At 56.0% G+C, this 14,224-nt stretch overlaps 1 protein-coding gene and 1 long non-coding RNA gene across 4 annotated transcripts in view; one reads left to right on the top strand and one right to left on the bottom strand.

Moving 5' to 3' along the window:
* Nucleotides 1–6: 6 nt before the first annotated feature.
* LOC114007045 (uncharacterized) lies at nt 7–6,283 on the top strand. 2 transcript variants are annotated; one of them, XR_003548702.1, is made up of 5 exons: nt 7–3,151; nt 3,512–3,954; nt 4,153–4,329; nt 5,296–5,303; nt 5,423–6,283. It is a non-coding gene; the product is annotated as an uncharacterized LOC114007045 (long non-coding RNA). The 2 variants fall into 2 exon arrangements; XR_003548703.1 differs by lacking the exon at nt 5,296–5,303.
* Nucleotides 6,284–6,363: 80 nt separating this feature from the next.
* Nucleotides 6,364–14,224, bottom strand: part of MLN (motilin) — a 9,825-nt gene continuing 1,964 nt past the window's right edge. For both annotated transcript variants that reach the window (XM_027770217.1, XM_006144210.2), the window contains exons 2-5: nt 12,652–12,775; nt 9,972–10,082; nt 7,269–7,377; nt 6,364–6,511 (exon numbers count right to left, since the gene is read on the bottom strand). In XM_027770217.1, coding sequence (XP_027626018.1) covers nt 6,504–6,511; nt 7,269–7,377; nt 9,972–10,082; nt 12,652–12,768 — 345 coding nt within the window. In that variant the 5' untranslated portion in view covers nt 12,769–12,775 and the 3' untranslated portion in view covers nt 6,364–6,503. The remainder of the gene's footprint in view (nt 6,512–7,268; nt 7,378–9,971; nt 10,083–12,651; nt 12,776–14,224) is intronic.

Here is a 14,224-nt window from a genome sequence, read left to right as displayed (position 1 = left end):
GGCTCGGCCTTCTGGTCCGCCATATTGAGGAGGTCGCGGAGATTCTATTTATTTATTTATTTATTTTCCCCTTCTTCTCAGCCCCGCCCCCTCTCCGTTTGTTAGACCGCGCGGTGTTGACTTCTGTATCCTCCCTGGCACGTGGTAGGCATTCTGTAAAGTCGCGTCGATTTAATGGATGAATTGGTAAACGGTCAAAGACAAGCCACTTGCGAGCGTAGAGAGACGCTGTCTCTCGCCCTCTCTGTACTTGGGGAGCGACATGTGTGATCAGTTTTATTTGGGTCATGGAGTAGACCCTGCCCCGAGTTAGGTGTGCTGAGGGTCGCCGACATGGAGCAGCAGGTGGGTGCGGGCCCTGCCCTAGGACAGACACTGGTCCTCAAGGGGCCCAGGACTAGTCGGGGACGCGGCGGCCGAGGTGGAGGCAGAAGAGCTCAATGACCGGGGGCTCGGGTGGGCACTTGGGGCTTCCCAGGAAGACCGCGTGGCTGGTTAGTGGGTTGCCATAGAATGGATGGGTAGCGGAAGACCCCCAGTCCCACAGTCCTCTTGTCATCATCACGTGTAGACTGTGGGCTCTGGAGCCAGGCAGTTTGATTTCAGATTCCAGCTCCACAACTATCAGATGTGTGATCGTATCCAATTAACATTTCTGGCCTGTTTGCCAGAAAGCCTCATAGGGTTGCTGTGAAGATTAGAAGAGGCAATTTGTGTGCGGGGCTTAGGACAGTGCCTGGCACACACATACTGCGCACCGATCCCGCGTGTTCGCAGCACCGCGCAAATGCGCAGCCCTGCACAGGCGGGTGACGTGCTCACATTGAAGGCTCTTGGCAGGAACCCCTCGAAGGCAGGCAAGGGAAATGGTGGCAAATGGAAATAGAGCTGTAGTTCGTGGTCTTCCTCCCCCCTTCCCTTTCCCCTCCTTCCACATCTCCATCAACTGCGTTTCCCAAGCTGTCTTGCCAGCCTAGTAGATTCCAGTAGTTTCTGCCCCTCCCCTTCCCCCAGCACCCTCCTCCCTGGGATCTCTGACAGCTTTACCCAGCAATCCCGCCTGGCCCCCTCCGGCTGTCCCTCCCTGGGACCTGGGTACGGCTCCTGTCAGGGTTCTGCATGCCTGCCACTCGCTCGGTAAAAGTACAGCCTGGCTTGGTCAGGCTTGCGTACTTGGCCTCCCCATCTCCCCAACTTAGCCGCTCCCATGTGGTGCGATTTCTCTCACCAAGTGTTGTTTTCCTTTTCTCTGCCTGTGTTTGCACGGAATGCCATGAATTTGATATAGTGATTGCCTAACACATAGACCACATAATAGTATTTTATTTCTTTCTGAAGCACTGTTTGCATGACAAATGAGTTGGTAACATTTGTGCAACTCCTTGCAGCTGTGCAGTTCGATATATAAAGAGTGAGCCTTTCGGCATCAATACTGGCCCTGTGTGTTCTAAGAGGGCTTGCAACTGATACTTAAACAAAGTTAACATCCCAGCGTTTCACAGAGTTACGGTCTGTTTCATCACAATGGATCTCAGGGCGATTTAAAAATATGGACTGAACCCAAGTCAGCCCCAGCGGCATGCAGAGCGGGCTCTGCCAGCATCCTGTGCTCAGGGACACTGCTGCAGCTGCTCCCCACGCCCAGGGCCGGATGACCCACGACCCTCTCCCCAACCTCCTTGTTTTCCCTCAAGCCTGAAACCACTCAGGGACCTTTAGCCACCCATGAGCCCACAGCAGGTGCTGCCTTCAAAGGTCTCTTCTGGCTGAATCTAATAGATGTTGGGTGAGGCCAGCCGGTGGCCTGGTGGTTAAAGTGGCTGGATCTCATATGAGCGACTGTGGGGTTCGAGTCCCAGACTCAGCAGCTTGAAAAGAACACAGCAGGGGCAAGTGCCTGAACTCCCAAGAGGAGAATGGAGGAGGGATTGTGAGGTGGCCATCCCCTCTGCAGGGTGCTTTCTCTCTTCTTCTCTCGTGTGCTCTGTCTCCCCCAGCACATACTCCCTATAGCAAATTAAAAACAAAAACAAACCACAAAAACAGGCCTTAAGTGCAGTGATCAGCAGGCGCTCAGGACCCAGGGGCTCACAGCTTACGTGCCCAGTGGTTCTCCCCTCCCCTGCTCCTTCCTCCTCGGTCAGTCCCTCACCTCTCCCTCCTGGGTCTCAGACCTTTCCGTTTCCTCCAGCCCTGCCCCTTCCCTGGATTTATACCCCCTCCCAGGGCTTCCATCAACACTGCTCATCTCCCCCAGGCCTTTTGACCCAATTTCAGGAAGCTGGTTTGTTACTTCTTACTTCGTCCAGGAGACCCACTTGCCCTCAGAAGGGCCTGGCCTCCGTGCATCTTGATGACCACTGCTGCCGCTTGCTGGGAGCTGCTCCGAGGCCCTCCAGGGGCTTCTCGAAGTTGGCCTTTCTGCATCTTCAAAGTGACTGTCCTGCTGAGCCTATCTGGGGGGAAGGCATATTTTGCAGGAAAGGGTAAGATCCAAAGTCAACAGCTGCCCTGCAGGCCCTCCTTCCTCATCACTTTGTTGTGGGTTTTTTTAAGGTGAGCAGCTCCGCCTGCGGTCGGTCTTCCTGATTTATTAAAGGCAGAAGAGGAAAAACCAGCTCCAGTGACTAAATCTACTTAGTAACCACATCCACACATTTAGCAAGGCAAGGGGCTGCTCGGAGCGTGCTCTGGATTCCCGGAGGGCCGCCATGCGGCCTTCCGTCCCGCTGACCTCTCTCTGTCTCAGCAGAGCCTTAGAATAATAACCACCATAAATCTTTTAGTGGCTTCCATTCTCCTTCTCCTCCTGCAAAAAGCCCCGCGCACATCTATCAGGTCCTCAGAGATGCTCGGGGACCGTGGACCTGTCCTCGAGCCACCCCGTTTCGGGCTTCTTACATCCCTCTCAGCTATTCCAGGCTCCCCTCAAACCACGTGGTGGTGCGTGGCAGCACACTGCAGGGTGTGGGGCTCTGGGAGAGGGTGGCTGAAAAGTGGGTGTCGTTTTGGGTCAGATTTCAACTGGAATAATCCCAAGAGCATCCTACTTCTTGCTGCCTCATCTCGGTGCCCAGAGAAGATGAAGTCCCCTTGACAGCTTTCTCGAGGTTTGGGGGTATGTCAACAAAAGCGACAAAGAGAGACACAGGTAAATGGCCCAAAGGGTTTCCTAGGCAGGTATGCCCCCTGCTTTTCATAATCTGTTGAAAATTCAGCAAAATTTGGGACCAGCAGTTAGTGTAATGGCTGTGTCACTGGACTCCCATGTAGTTGACAGTGGTTCGAGTCCCAGACCCGGTGGCTTAAGCTCAAGCTGGGCACATGTGCGTGCGTGCCCAAGATCCCAAGAGGAGAATGGAGGAGAAGGGATTGTGGCATGGCCATCCCCCGTGGGGGGTGATTTCTCGCTTTCTGTCTCTCTGTCTCTCTCTGTCTTTCTGGTGAGCACATGCGCCCTATAACAAAAACCTCTCAAAAAAAAAATTCAGCAAAATTCTTCCTCTTTCAGTGTCTCTCACACTTCAGTGTCTGGACAGGAGCAGCTTCAGACGCGCGGACTGCCGTACCCAATGTCAATAACACGTCGTGCACGAAGAAAGCTGTAATGCTTCCAGAACGTTTTCTTTTGGGCTTTGTCCATGATTAGATTATACCAAATTACAGAGTACAGATAGCAGACAATTACTCCTTGCTTTTAACTATTCAATTTCATGGCGAATCCACATCGCTCAGTAATTATAAAATCACACCGATGTGGTTACGAGGAGGGACCTCATCATCTCCGTCTTGTGAGCCGGGTTCACGCTGCCCTGTAATTGCCTGTGGTCCTGTTAAGTGTAAAGTACGATCCCAACCAAGATGGAATCATCCGGACTTCTTTGTAACTGCCGGGTATCTGGAGAGATCCGTGCAGTTGGCTGGATAAAACTCAGCGAGATGCAAGGAGGAACGGTATCTTTGCCCTTCTGGTTACTGGGGGAGGGGGGGGCCCTCCCTGTCTCTGATCCTGGCTGGTTTCTACAGTAGCTCACTCACTCCATGGCTTTAGCTAGGACTGTGCCTCTTCTGTTTTGTGAAAACATGATCTTTTTCTTTCACCTCAGCTTGCAGAATCCTCCAGAACCTCCCCCCAATTTTAATTTCTTCCAGGGCTGTGCATGTCCCATAAGCAATCCAGTCTGCTGTCCTGGAAACTGGAGGAGCTTGCTGACAAAAAAGAATTATTTGAGCTGATTGCGAGAAATCGAACAGCGGCAGCAGTTGGGAAACTGATAAGAAAGGAGCCGACACATCCAAAGCGGCGGCCGGGGCACTGTGCATGCAGATGTAGGTGCTCGCTGGTCCCTGCTGTGGCTCATTACTGAGAGGCACATCAGAGCCACACACGAGGGTCGGGTCGGGGACAACCCGGCTGCCGCCTGAGCTTTCAACGAGTGTTTTTGTTTTTGTTTTGTTTTTAGGTTTTTGCTATAGGGCGTGTGCGCTTGCTGGAGAGAGAGAGAGAGAGAGATACAGAGGAGGGAAGAGAAAAATCACTCCCCTTTTCCTCCATTCTACTCTAGGGATTCTGGGCATGTGTGCACAAGTGCCAAGGACTCGAACCATGTGGGAGTCCAGCGCCTTAACCACTCCACCACCTGCTAGGCCCTGAGCAGGGCTTTTTTGCAGACTGGACACCATACAATGTGGTACCTTTTCCAGAAGCTGTGGTTGCAGAACTAATTCCCATTTTTTAAAAAAGGACCTTGGGACCAGCAGCTGGTGTAATGGCTACATTGCTGGACTCCCATGTAGCTGACAACAGTTCGAGTCCCGGACCCGGTGGCTTAAACTCACCCTGGGCACGTGTGCGTACGTGTGTGCCCAAGATCCCGAGAGGAGAATGGAGGAGAAAGGACTGCGGTGTGGCCATCCCCCTGGAGGGTAATTTATCACTTTCTATCTCTCTGTCTCTCTCTGTCTTTCTGGTGAATGCACACACCCTGTAGCAAAACCTCTCCCCCCCCCAAAAAAAGGAGACCCCCTGAAGCAAAATCGCCTTGGGTTCTTATTTTCCTCCTCCATTGTTTTCTGACCCCTAGGATCTGAGGAAAGAATTTCCAGATGATCCTCCCACCCCACCCCTGCCCAGGAATGGGCAGCCCCCTACGTGCGCCTGATAATCAGGAAGGTGGTCTCACTATAGGGGCAGCTTTGAGGAGAGGGTGAGGGAATGACCCCCAAAATCTGTGTTTTTCACGTGGAAAGAGACTCTGAACATCTTGTTTTTCTGCTTCTTGGACTGTGTTACAGATAATGGGGTGAGCTGGCATGGTGGAACTCGGGGCGGGGGGCGGGAGGAGTCTTGGCTGCGGTCCCTCCCGGCCCGGCGATGTGCGTTACAGGTCCCTGTGTCTCTCCCTCCTCTTTCTCCCGCCAGCCCTTCTGCAGCCGCGCTCTCGCCATGTATTACCGACGTCTTGGCAGCATTTCTGGAAACCTGCAGCTGCTCTGGGCCGATCAGTACGTGCCCTGGAAGTGTGAACTTGCAACTCGGCAGGGACTGGGCCCCGTGGGAGCTCTGCATGTTCTTCCCGAGAATTCAGAGCACCCCAGATGACGGTCCTTGTTCAGGGTTGGGGTCTCCTTGTGCTGGTAACCACTTTGGGTGGCTAAGCCCTCCCGGTGGTCAGGGTGGGTGGAGATAAGAAATGGCACTGTGCCGATTGCTGGTAACCTATGGAGGAGCGGGCCTGGGGTTCATAGATGGCCCTGGTTTATAAATAAATGAATGTTCATGAACGTAAAATTAAATTAGGATGAAATCTCCCCTCCAGTTTTGTTTAGAAGGCAGAAATAAGTGGGTTGGCTGTGTAATTTTGCTGCAGATGCTGGGGCGCGTCGTCACAAGGTGGTAATAATAATGTAATTTGCTGGTGCCGCCGTCCGGGTCTCAAGGCAGATATTACTGCCCTGCCTTTGCCAAGGCTCATTGAGGTTAAAGGGCTGCTTGCAAGTTACTCAGCAAGGGGTCGAGTGCAGAGACCTTAAAATCCTCTGGCCCGTTAGAGTAAACAGAAAACAGACCCCATAGAAGAGAACTGAACTCCTGCCCTCATCTTGCCGCTGGCTCAGTGAGTGGACAAAACACACCATCCAGGTATTTTGGGGGCCTCAGTTCCCTCACTTGTAATGGAAGGGCCGGCTCCAATCTACAGCCCGATCCGAGTTAGTATTCAAACCTGAAACTTATAAAAGACACTCATTTCAGTAACATGGGCACCTTTTATGGCCAGCTCCCTCTGAGCTTTCCTCCTGACCTGAGTTTACCCTTTGGAAATTAAAATATTAAATAAAAGAGTCGTTTCTGTGTATGTCATGTTTTATTTGCTGGAGGGGGATTTACACTGGAGAGGGTGTCTTCCTTCCCAGCCCAGCGGGTGGGCCATGCAGACTTGTGGAGCCCTGCTAGGCAGGAGGGGGGCTCGCAGCTCTGTCTTCCTTATCCCGGAGCAGGGCTGTCACTCGTCTGCTGGGGAGAAGCAGGGGTTTGCAGCTCAGCCGCCTCAGCAGGTCTGCTTATGAAACTGCCTGCTAAGACCTGACCTCGGATTGGGGTGGGAGGCGGCAGTGGGGGTGCAAGTGTCCAGGGCAGGCTGTGCCTGGGAGGTGGGAGGTTTTGTAAGGTGCCCGGAAGATCGCTGTAGCCCGGGGGCAAGTCATTTAACCTCTGTTTCTCCATCTCTAACAACACTTCTTCCAGGTCTCCCTCTTCTCCTCCTGGGGACTATGAGAAGTAATTAGTGGCTGTTTGTCAGACAAGATCTAGCTTTGCACAAGGAACTCAGGCAGACCTAGAACTGGAAAGGCCAAATGGGGCTCAGGACTTCAATTTGCAGCACCGATGGAGAAACAAAAAAGAGGGAAAAAAAAAATCCCAAAACCAGAAAAACTAACGAACACACGCCCAGACTGCACCCAGGGCTTCTCAGCACAGCCGCCCAGCCTCAATGGTGTTTGGGAAGGGAATGAAATGGCTGGACCAGGGGACAGGTTGGGGCAGTTGATTTGTTAAGGCTGTCTGCCCAAGGGTGTCTGGGAACCGGGCCCGGGTGCCCTTCCCTGGGCTCCACGGCTACTGGCAGAGCCTGCCTGCTCTGTGCTCGGGCTCCCCTTGGAGAGCGTGTGCGTCCGGACAGAAAGCTCGCGTTCTCTGGGATGAAGCAGGACAGATGGCCATCCCCAGACCCTGCTCAGACGCGCTCCTGGAATATCAGCGCCCATACCGTTGGGGGTGGACGGCCACCATCCGCTCAGCAGCCCTTCCAGGGCGGCCCGGTACTTTTCCAGTTGCCTGGAGTTCATCCTCATTCCAATTTCCACAGGAGCAGTCAGCTGTGAAATAAGGCAGAGTTAACAAGAAGGGAGAGGTGTGGAGAGGCTGTTAACCCCTGGGTGCCCTACAGGTGGTAGGAGGACCCCAGTCTTCCTGTCTGAGCCCCTAGGGTTGGTGGGAATTGGCACCTCCCCCGCCAGTTCTAACCAGGGGGCTGGATCTTGGAAATCACTGGGTCCTGCTGGGAGGATCAACACACTTCCCCTGATGAGGAAGCTGGGGCAGGAGGGGTGGGGTTGGCAGGAAGCCGCACCTGTCTGCCCCTCTGCTCGGTGATAATAGCCACATCACGGGCCTGACCACGTACCAGCTGTCATTCTGCAGCCTCTGTGTACGTTAGGCCTCTCAGTAACCCTAAGATGCAGTACTGCCTTTCCGTTTGGCAGATGAGGAAGCAGAGGAAAAGGAGAGGGAGTAACTCACGCCCAGCCGGGTAGTGAGTAGCAGAGGAGGATGTTAGGACCAGGGGCCTGGCTCCAGGACTACGCACAGGACCACCAGGCCACCCTCTCTCCTGGACTGTGCGGACAGAGTGAGCCCCTGCAGGAGGTGCCTGGAGGCTCTGTGCCCAGAGAGGTGGTTGTGGCCTTGGGACAGAGTGCAGAGGGCTGGCTGACCTTCCTGGGTCAAAGGTCTGTCTGCAGAGACGGCCGCGGGCTCCGCCGTGCTGCCTCTCCAGAGGGTCATTTGGAGGAGCCCCAGCTCTTCCCCAGCCTCCTAGCTCCCAGAGTGAGGGACCCCTCCCCCCCCCCCCCCCGGGGCTCAGGCGCCTGAGGGCGTCCCTGCGAGCCCTGGCTAACCATCCACTCGCTGGGCTTGTATCTCTCGAGGCCTCAGTTTCCTCCCTTTAAACCGAGGAGGCTGGGCTGGGTAACCCCCAAAGGACCTCCAGCCCTGTTCTAGGGAGGTGGAAAGCGAGGCGAGGCAGTGCACCCCAGCCTCCCTGAGAAGGACGCCGCATTGGACAGATCACATCCCAGAGACCCGGGACTCTGCCTGCAGAGGACCCAGGTGAGTGGGGAGGCCCTTTCCCGTGAGCTCCCCCTGCAGCTGCAGGACACGTGAACCCAAGGAGGGCAGGGTGGATGCAGCTGGGCGTGGTGACAGCCTGAGCTCGAGCTCAAGTCAGATCCTGTCTCCCTGGGCTCAAGAGCTCCCTCAGCAGACTTCACGACGGCCTGTGACGTCCCGGCCTCACTCCTTCTCTCTCCGGTGGTTCCCTCTGGCCCGGCCTCTCCAGTCTCCTCTCTGTTCCCGAATGCACCAGGCTCCTTCCCGCCTCAGGGCCTTGGCACTGGCTCTTCTTTTTGCCCGGAATCTTCCCGTGCTCTCGGTGGGTCCTTGTGTTAATACCATCTACCCATAAAGCCTGCTTTGCTTACCTTATTTAAAACCACCCCTGGGACCAGCGGTTAGCATAATGGCTATGTCACTGGACTCCCATGTAGTTGACCGCGGTTCGAGTTCCGGACCTGGTAGCTTAAACTCACGCTGGGTGCGTGTGCGTGCGTGCCCAAGATCCCAGGAGGACAATGGAGGAGAAGGGATTGCGGCGTGGCCATCCCCCCTGGCGGGTGATTTCTCGCTTTCTGTCTCTGTCTTTCTGCCGAGCGCGCGAGCCCTATAGCAAAAACCTCTCCAAAAAAAAATTTTTTTAAACCACCCCCGCGTCACTGCACCCTGTTTTATTTTCCTTCACCTGCTGTAGGACAGCGTTCACTCGCCTGGTGGTCTGTTTCCACATCTGGGTTCTGCTCCCCCGACTGGAGTGTGAGCCCCATGAGAGTGTGGTTTAGTCGTGTCGTTCACTACACTACTGCCGGGCTTTGCACACAGTAGGTGCTCATTTACTCATCGCCCAAGTAAACGAACTGAGATTTAAAGGCTGGACCGGGAAATCGCAAGGCTTTCTCTGGCCCTGACAACCTGTGCGTCTTAACTGGGTGCTGACGACCCCAGACCCTGGACATGGCCGCCTGGAGCTGTCAGCTGGGTTCTTGTTTCTGAGAAGAGGAATGGTCACTCCCATCATTTCTCTCCTGGGGACAGTCTCCTGCCTGCACTCCAGAGGCCCAGAGTTTTCCAAGTTAAATAAGGTGATTCCCCTTCTCTGAGCCCCAAGGCTACCCAGACACGTCCTCTGGTGTGCGGGCCCTGCCTGAGCTGGCCCTGAGACCTTGTGCCCTCTCTCAGCATGGCCCCACTGGGGCCTGGGCCCACCTAGTGCCCCCGAGCAGGGTCTTCGCCCTCACTGTGCCCTCTTCTGGGAGACTCCAGCTCTTCGCATGGTGGCTCCTTCTCTTCATTTGTGTTTCAGATTAAATGCCACTTCTTCCAAAAGGCCCTCCCTGACCGCTCTCCTGGACAAAATAGTGTCCCGAGCCCCACTCGGTCGTGCTCTGCCGTCCTCTCTTATTTGGGGCCTAAAATGACTGCCATCCCTCCTAGGAGGGCGCTGGGTGCCCGAAGCCTCGCTCACAGCTGTGCCCCGGGGCGTTCCCCGGCTGTCTGCTCGGTGGGCTCTGCCTCCTGGCCAGCCTCAGGGAGCCGCCCCCCGCCGGGTCGCTCTCCTTTGCCCTCACGGTCCGCTCACCTTGATCACGTCTCCTTCTTCCATGAGCTCCGCTGGGTCTAGAGGACCCGTCTCCTCAGACCTCTGCCGGACGCTCAGGGATTTCTTCTGCCCTTTGTTCCGTTCTCGCTCCTAGAACCAGAGCACACGGTCGCACAGAACTTCCCTTTCCGAATGGCCTCCTCGCCTGCGCCATCAGTCTGGGGTGCTCACTGGCCCGAGCCCCCTCCGAATCCCTTCTTACCCCGGGTGCCACCTGTGAGGAGTCTAGGACACCCAGTGGCTTAAAAATAGCCCTTGATGGGACCAGCAGTTGGTGTAATGACTATGTTGCTGGACTCCCACGTAGTCAACCACGGTTCACGTCCCGGACCCGGTGGGTTAGACTCACACCAGGCATGTGTGCGTGCATGCCCAAGATCCCGAGAGGACAATGGGGGAGAAGGGATTGCAGCGTGGCCATCCCCCCTGGGGGGTGATTTCTCGCTTTCTGTCTCTCCATCTCTCTCTGTCCTGGCAAGTGCACACACTCTATAGCAAAAACCTCTCAAAAAAAAAAATTAGCCCTTGAGGGGCTGGCAGATGGCATAGCAGTTATGTCACTGGACTCCCACATGGCTGACCGTGGTTCGAGTCCCTGACCTGGTGGCTTGAAATTCATACCAAGTGCATGCATGTGTGCATGCATGCCTAAGATCCTGGGAGAATGGAGAAGGGATTGTGGTGTAGCCATCACTCCTGGGGGGTGATTTCTCATTTTCCCTCTAACTATCTCTGTCTCTCTTTCTCTGGCAAGCACACTCACCCTAAGGTCAAAAGCTCTACCAGAAAAAAAAAAAAAAAAGCCCTTGAACAGCCAGCACATGGCGTGGAGGTAAAGGAGCTGGATCCCATATGGCCAGCTTAGCAGTTCAAGTCCTGGATCTGGAAGCTTGAAAATTCCACTGGGTGCATGTAGGGATTGCAGTGTGGCCCTCTCCCTGGAAGATGATTTCTCACTTTCCTTTTCTCTGTCTCTCTCTCTGATGAGTACGTGTGCCCTAGAGCAAAAACTAAAAAAAAAAGAAAAGAGAACGACCCTTGGAATTGTCCACTGGTAGGTCAACTTGAGGAGGAATCTGCTCCTTTGTGGTTAAAACATTGCACCCAGATTGTTACTGTTAATTAAGTTCAAAAGCTGAAAATCACGGTCATCCTTCATGCATATTAAGTGTGCGAATGTGTCTCTCTTAGCAGAGAGCCTATAAAAAAGGTATCAAGACAGCCTAGCCTGCGAGGGCACCATGGGGTGGCCCCAGAACTTGGAGTCCCTGGGAGGTGATTTATAAGAGGCGAGACAGGGAGATGAATTATGGAGGAAGGCGTCTGCAGCGTCTTTGTAAAAATCCTGGTGCCTGGTAATTACGAGGAGAAAATCCACGGGGCAGACTCATGCAACGTGTCCTCTGGTTGCCATTTTGCTAGTTTCTGTTGGGCTGAGTTTGACCGTCTCCGTCCAGCCCCGAATCTTGCCCGGCATGCTCCTCGCCAGGTCCCAAGCACTGAGCCCACACACCCCGTTCCTTCCGTTTCCCTAATGACTCTCGTGGGATCCTGCTGCCAGCCCGCCCTGAGATGTGACTCTGGGACGACTGGTCCCCTCCTCGGGAGAGGAAACCGGCCTAGGAGAGGGAGGAAGGGGTGTGGGGTGCAGCGCCTCCCCAGTCCCATGTCAGTCCCTGTCCCTGACGAAGGGAGCTGTGTCGGGGCACGCCTGTGCTGAGGACCCTGTTTACTGGGAGTGTGAGAACTGTGTTATGCAGAGTGCTAACACGGGCAGGCGGTGCCCAGGGCCCCGGGCAACTGAGAGGGCAGACGCATGTATGTGAGCCTATTAGAGCCTCGGACTCAGACAGGGCGAGGCCTGGGGTCCCTTTCCCCCCTCTCCTTGGCTTAGAGGAACCAAATGTCTGCACTGCCATGTGCACTGCCAAGTCTAAAGTAGAGGCCCGTAGGCCCCACCAGCCTCGCCTGGGCCAGCCTTGCTTCCCTCTGGGCTCTAAGGAAGAGGAGGCTTTCACCTCCACTGCAGGGAGTGCCACCTTCCCACCTCCGGGGCGTTGGCTCCCATCCACGCCCCAGTCCTCATCTCACAAGGCCCCCAGTTTGGTCTTTTCCCTGCAGACGCCAATGCGTGGTGACTTCTCCCTCTCCCGAAGCCGAGCACTTACCATCGGCACCGCTTACGGGGCACTTACTCATGTCCTGCCTTGCCACGTCTCTCCTTTGTCTGCGATTGTTAGTTAATTTTTCATGTTTCTGTCTCGGCTCCCTAACCTGCTCCTCGAAGACAGGGGGAGGTGCTGAGACATCCTCGCACGCTCTGGCCCATCACTCAGGGAGGCCCCTTGACTGCAGAGAAGCTCAGGAAATATTTATTGGCTTGTTAATTGAAAATTTCCTCAAAAGGCGTCCTCCACGGGAGCCTCCGGCATGTCTGAGTCACGCTGGTGGGGGAGTGGAGGTGGCCGAAGAGCCGGCTGGGGCTTGGAGAGTCTTGGATCCCGGTTCTCCAAACTTCCCCAGGGGTCACTGGGTCACTAAGCACAGATCTACCCAAGGGACGTGTGGGGCTCCAGAGAGACTACCACCACCCCGCGGGTGAGTTGGGCGGTCAGCCGCCTCGGCCGCACTGGCGAGGTGTGTATGCGGGGGTTCTCACCTGCATCTTCTGGAGCTCGCTGTAGGTGAAGATGGGGACGAAGGCTTCCGTCTGGGAGGCCAGCATGGCGAGTGCATGCACCACCAGCAGGGCAGCCACGGCCTTGCGGGACACCATTGCGGAGCTGGGCGGAAGGAGCTGTTGTCACCCGGGTTAGTGCGATGAGGGCCCGCTGCAGTGCCCGGGGGCCCTGGGCTCGGCGCTGGTGTCAGGGTGTCGCCACATGGGCTCCAAGCACCCTCCCTGCCCCAGAGGTGTCCGGGAAGGCCTCCGGGCCACTGCCACAGTCTGGGGAGGAGCCATTCCACCCAGTGGCCCATCTCTTTGTTCCCAGTGAGGTCTCCTGGGGTCAGCTGAGCTTGTGAGCCAGGTGGGACCTCATCACTCAGCCTATCTCGAACTCTCAGATTATCAACAGAACTGTGCCCCCAGACCCAGGGGGACCTACCTGCTTCATATGCCCATGGATGACAGACGGGACAGACTGGGGCTGACCTGGGAACAGCAGGCCAAGGGCCTTGGTCTACAGAGGGAAAGACCCTTTGCGGATGCCGAGGAAGAGCCAGGTGGAAAATTCGGCAGGAGCTACATGCAAGAGCTGAGTGGGGTCCCCACCCCCGGGGTTGCTGGCTCTGGAAGCTCCTCCCCGGCCTCAGTGCATCCAGCCGTCTGCCGGCTATGCTCAGAAACAACAGGGCCTCCTCCCTGCATGCCCGAGATCACTGGGCACTGGGAGTGCTGTGGGGCACTGGAGTGCATGGGGTCCTCCCCAGTCCTGAGAGTGGGGCTGCCTGGAACGGCTGGTGGGGACGTGTGCTTCCAGGGAAGTCCTGCCAGGGCTGGTGGGTGTGGTGACTGCAGGGGCACAGAACTCAGGAACGGGGGTCAGAGAGGTGGACTTGGGCGGGGCAGGATGGTCCTGGGCGTGGTGTGCCAGGCTGGGCACCAGCCTAGCTGACTCATTCAAACACAGCCGGAGCTAGAACCCTGGCCTTCTGAGGCCTGGGACTTTTCCCAGCTGCCTTCCACGTTATTCCTGCCCACGAGGAGGTGAAGGGGAGGCCAGGGAGTGGTGTAGTGATAATGCAACTGAACCCACACGGGCAGGTCTAGGTTCACTTCCCGGGACTTCCCTGAGGGGCTGGGCACACCCGTGTGCCTGTGCCCTGGGGCTGGCTGACCTGGGGTGCTCTCGGTGCAAAGACCCTGCTGAGGCCTCTTTCTCGCTTTGCCTCTTTCTCTCTCATGGAAGAAATTAGTGAAAAACTTTGAAGAAGAAGAAGGTGGAGGAGGGTGTCACAGGGCAGGTCTGCTGGCTCTGAGTGCAGAGGCCAGCATCCGGGAGGGGAGACCAGAGCAGCCTCTGGGGTGGTGGGGGTGGGGTGACCCAAGTTTCTGCCCTGGGGGCGGCAGCCTGGGTGGGAGAGGTCCTCTCTGGGCCAGCGGCCAAGCTTCCCTGCAGGTCCAACTCAACCCTTACTGAAGAGCGGCCCCTCTAAGGGCTGTGGGCTTGCGTCCCTAGGACCGGCTGGGACCACCTCTAGCAGGCCGGACTCCCCTCTGCCTTCTTGCC

The sequence above is a fragment of the Tupaia chinensis genome, unplaced genomic scaffold, assembly GCF_000334495.1.
Source record: "Tupaia chinensis unplaced genomic scaffold, TupChi_1.0 Scaffold000116_1, whole genome shotgun sequence".
NCBI classification, from domain to species: Eukaryota; Metazoa; Chordata; class Mammalia; order Scandentia; family Tupaiidae; genus Tupaia; species Tupaia belangeri.
Note: the sequence above shows the minus strand (reverse complement) of the source record. Positions and strands in the feature narration are given on the sequence as shown.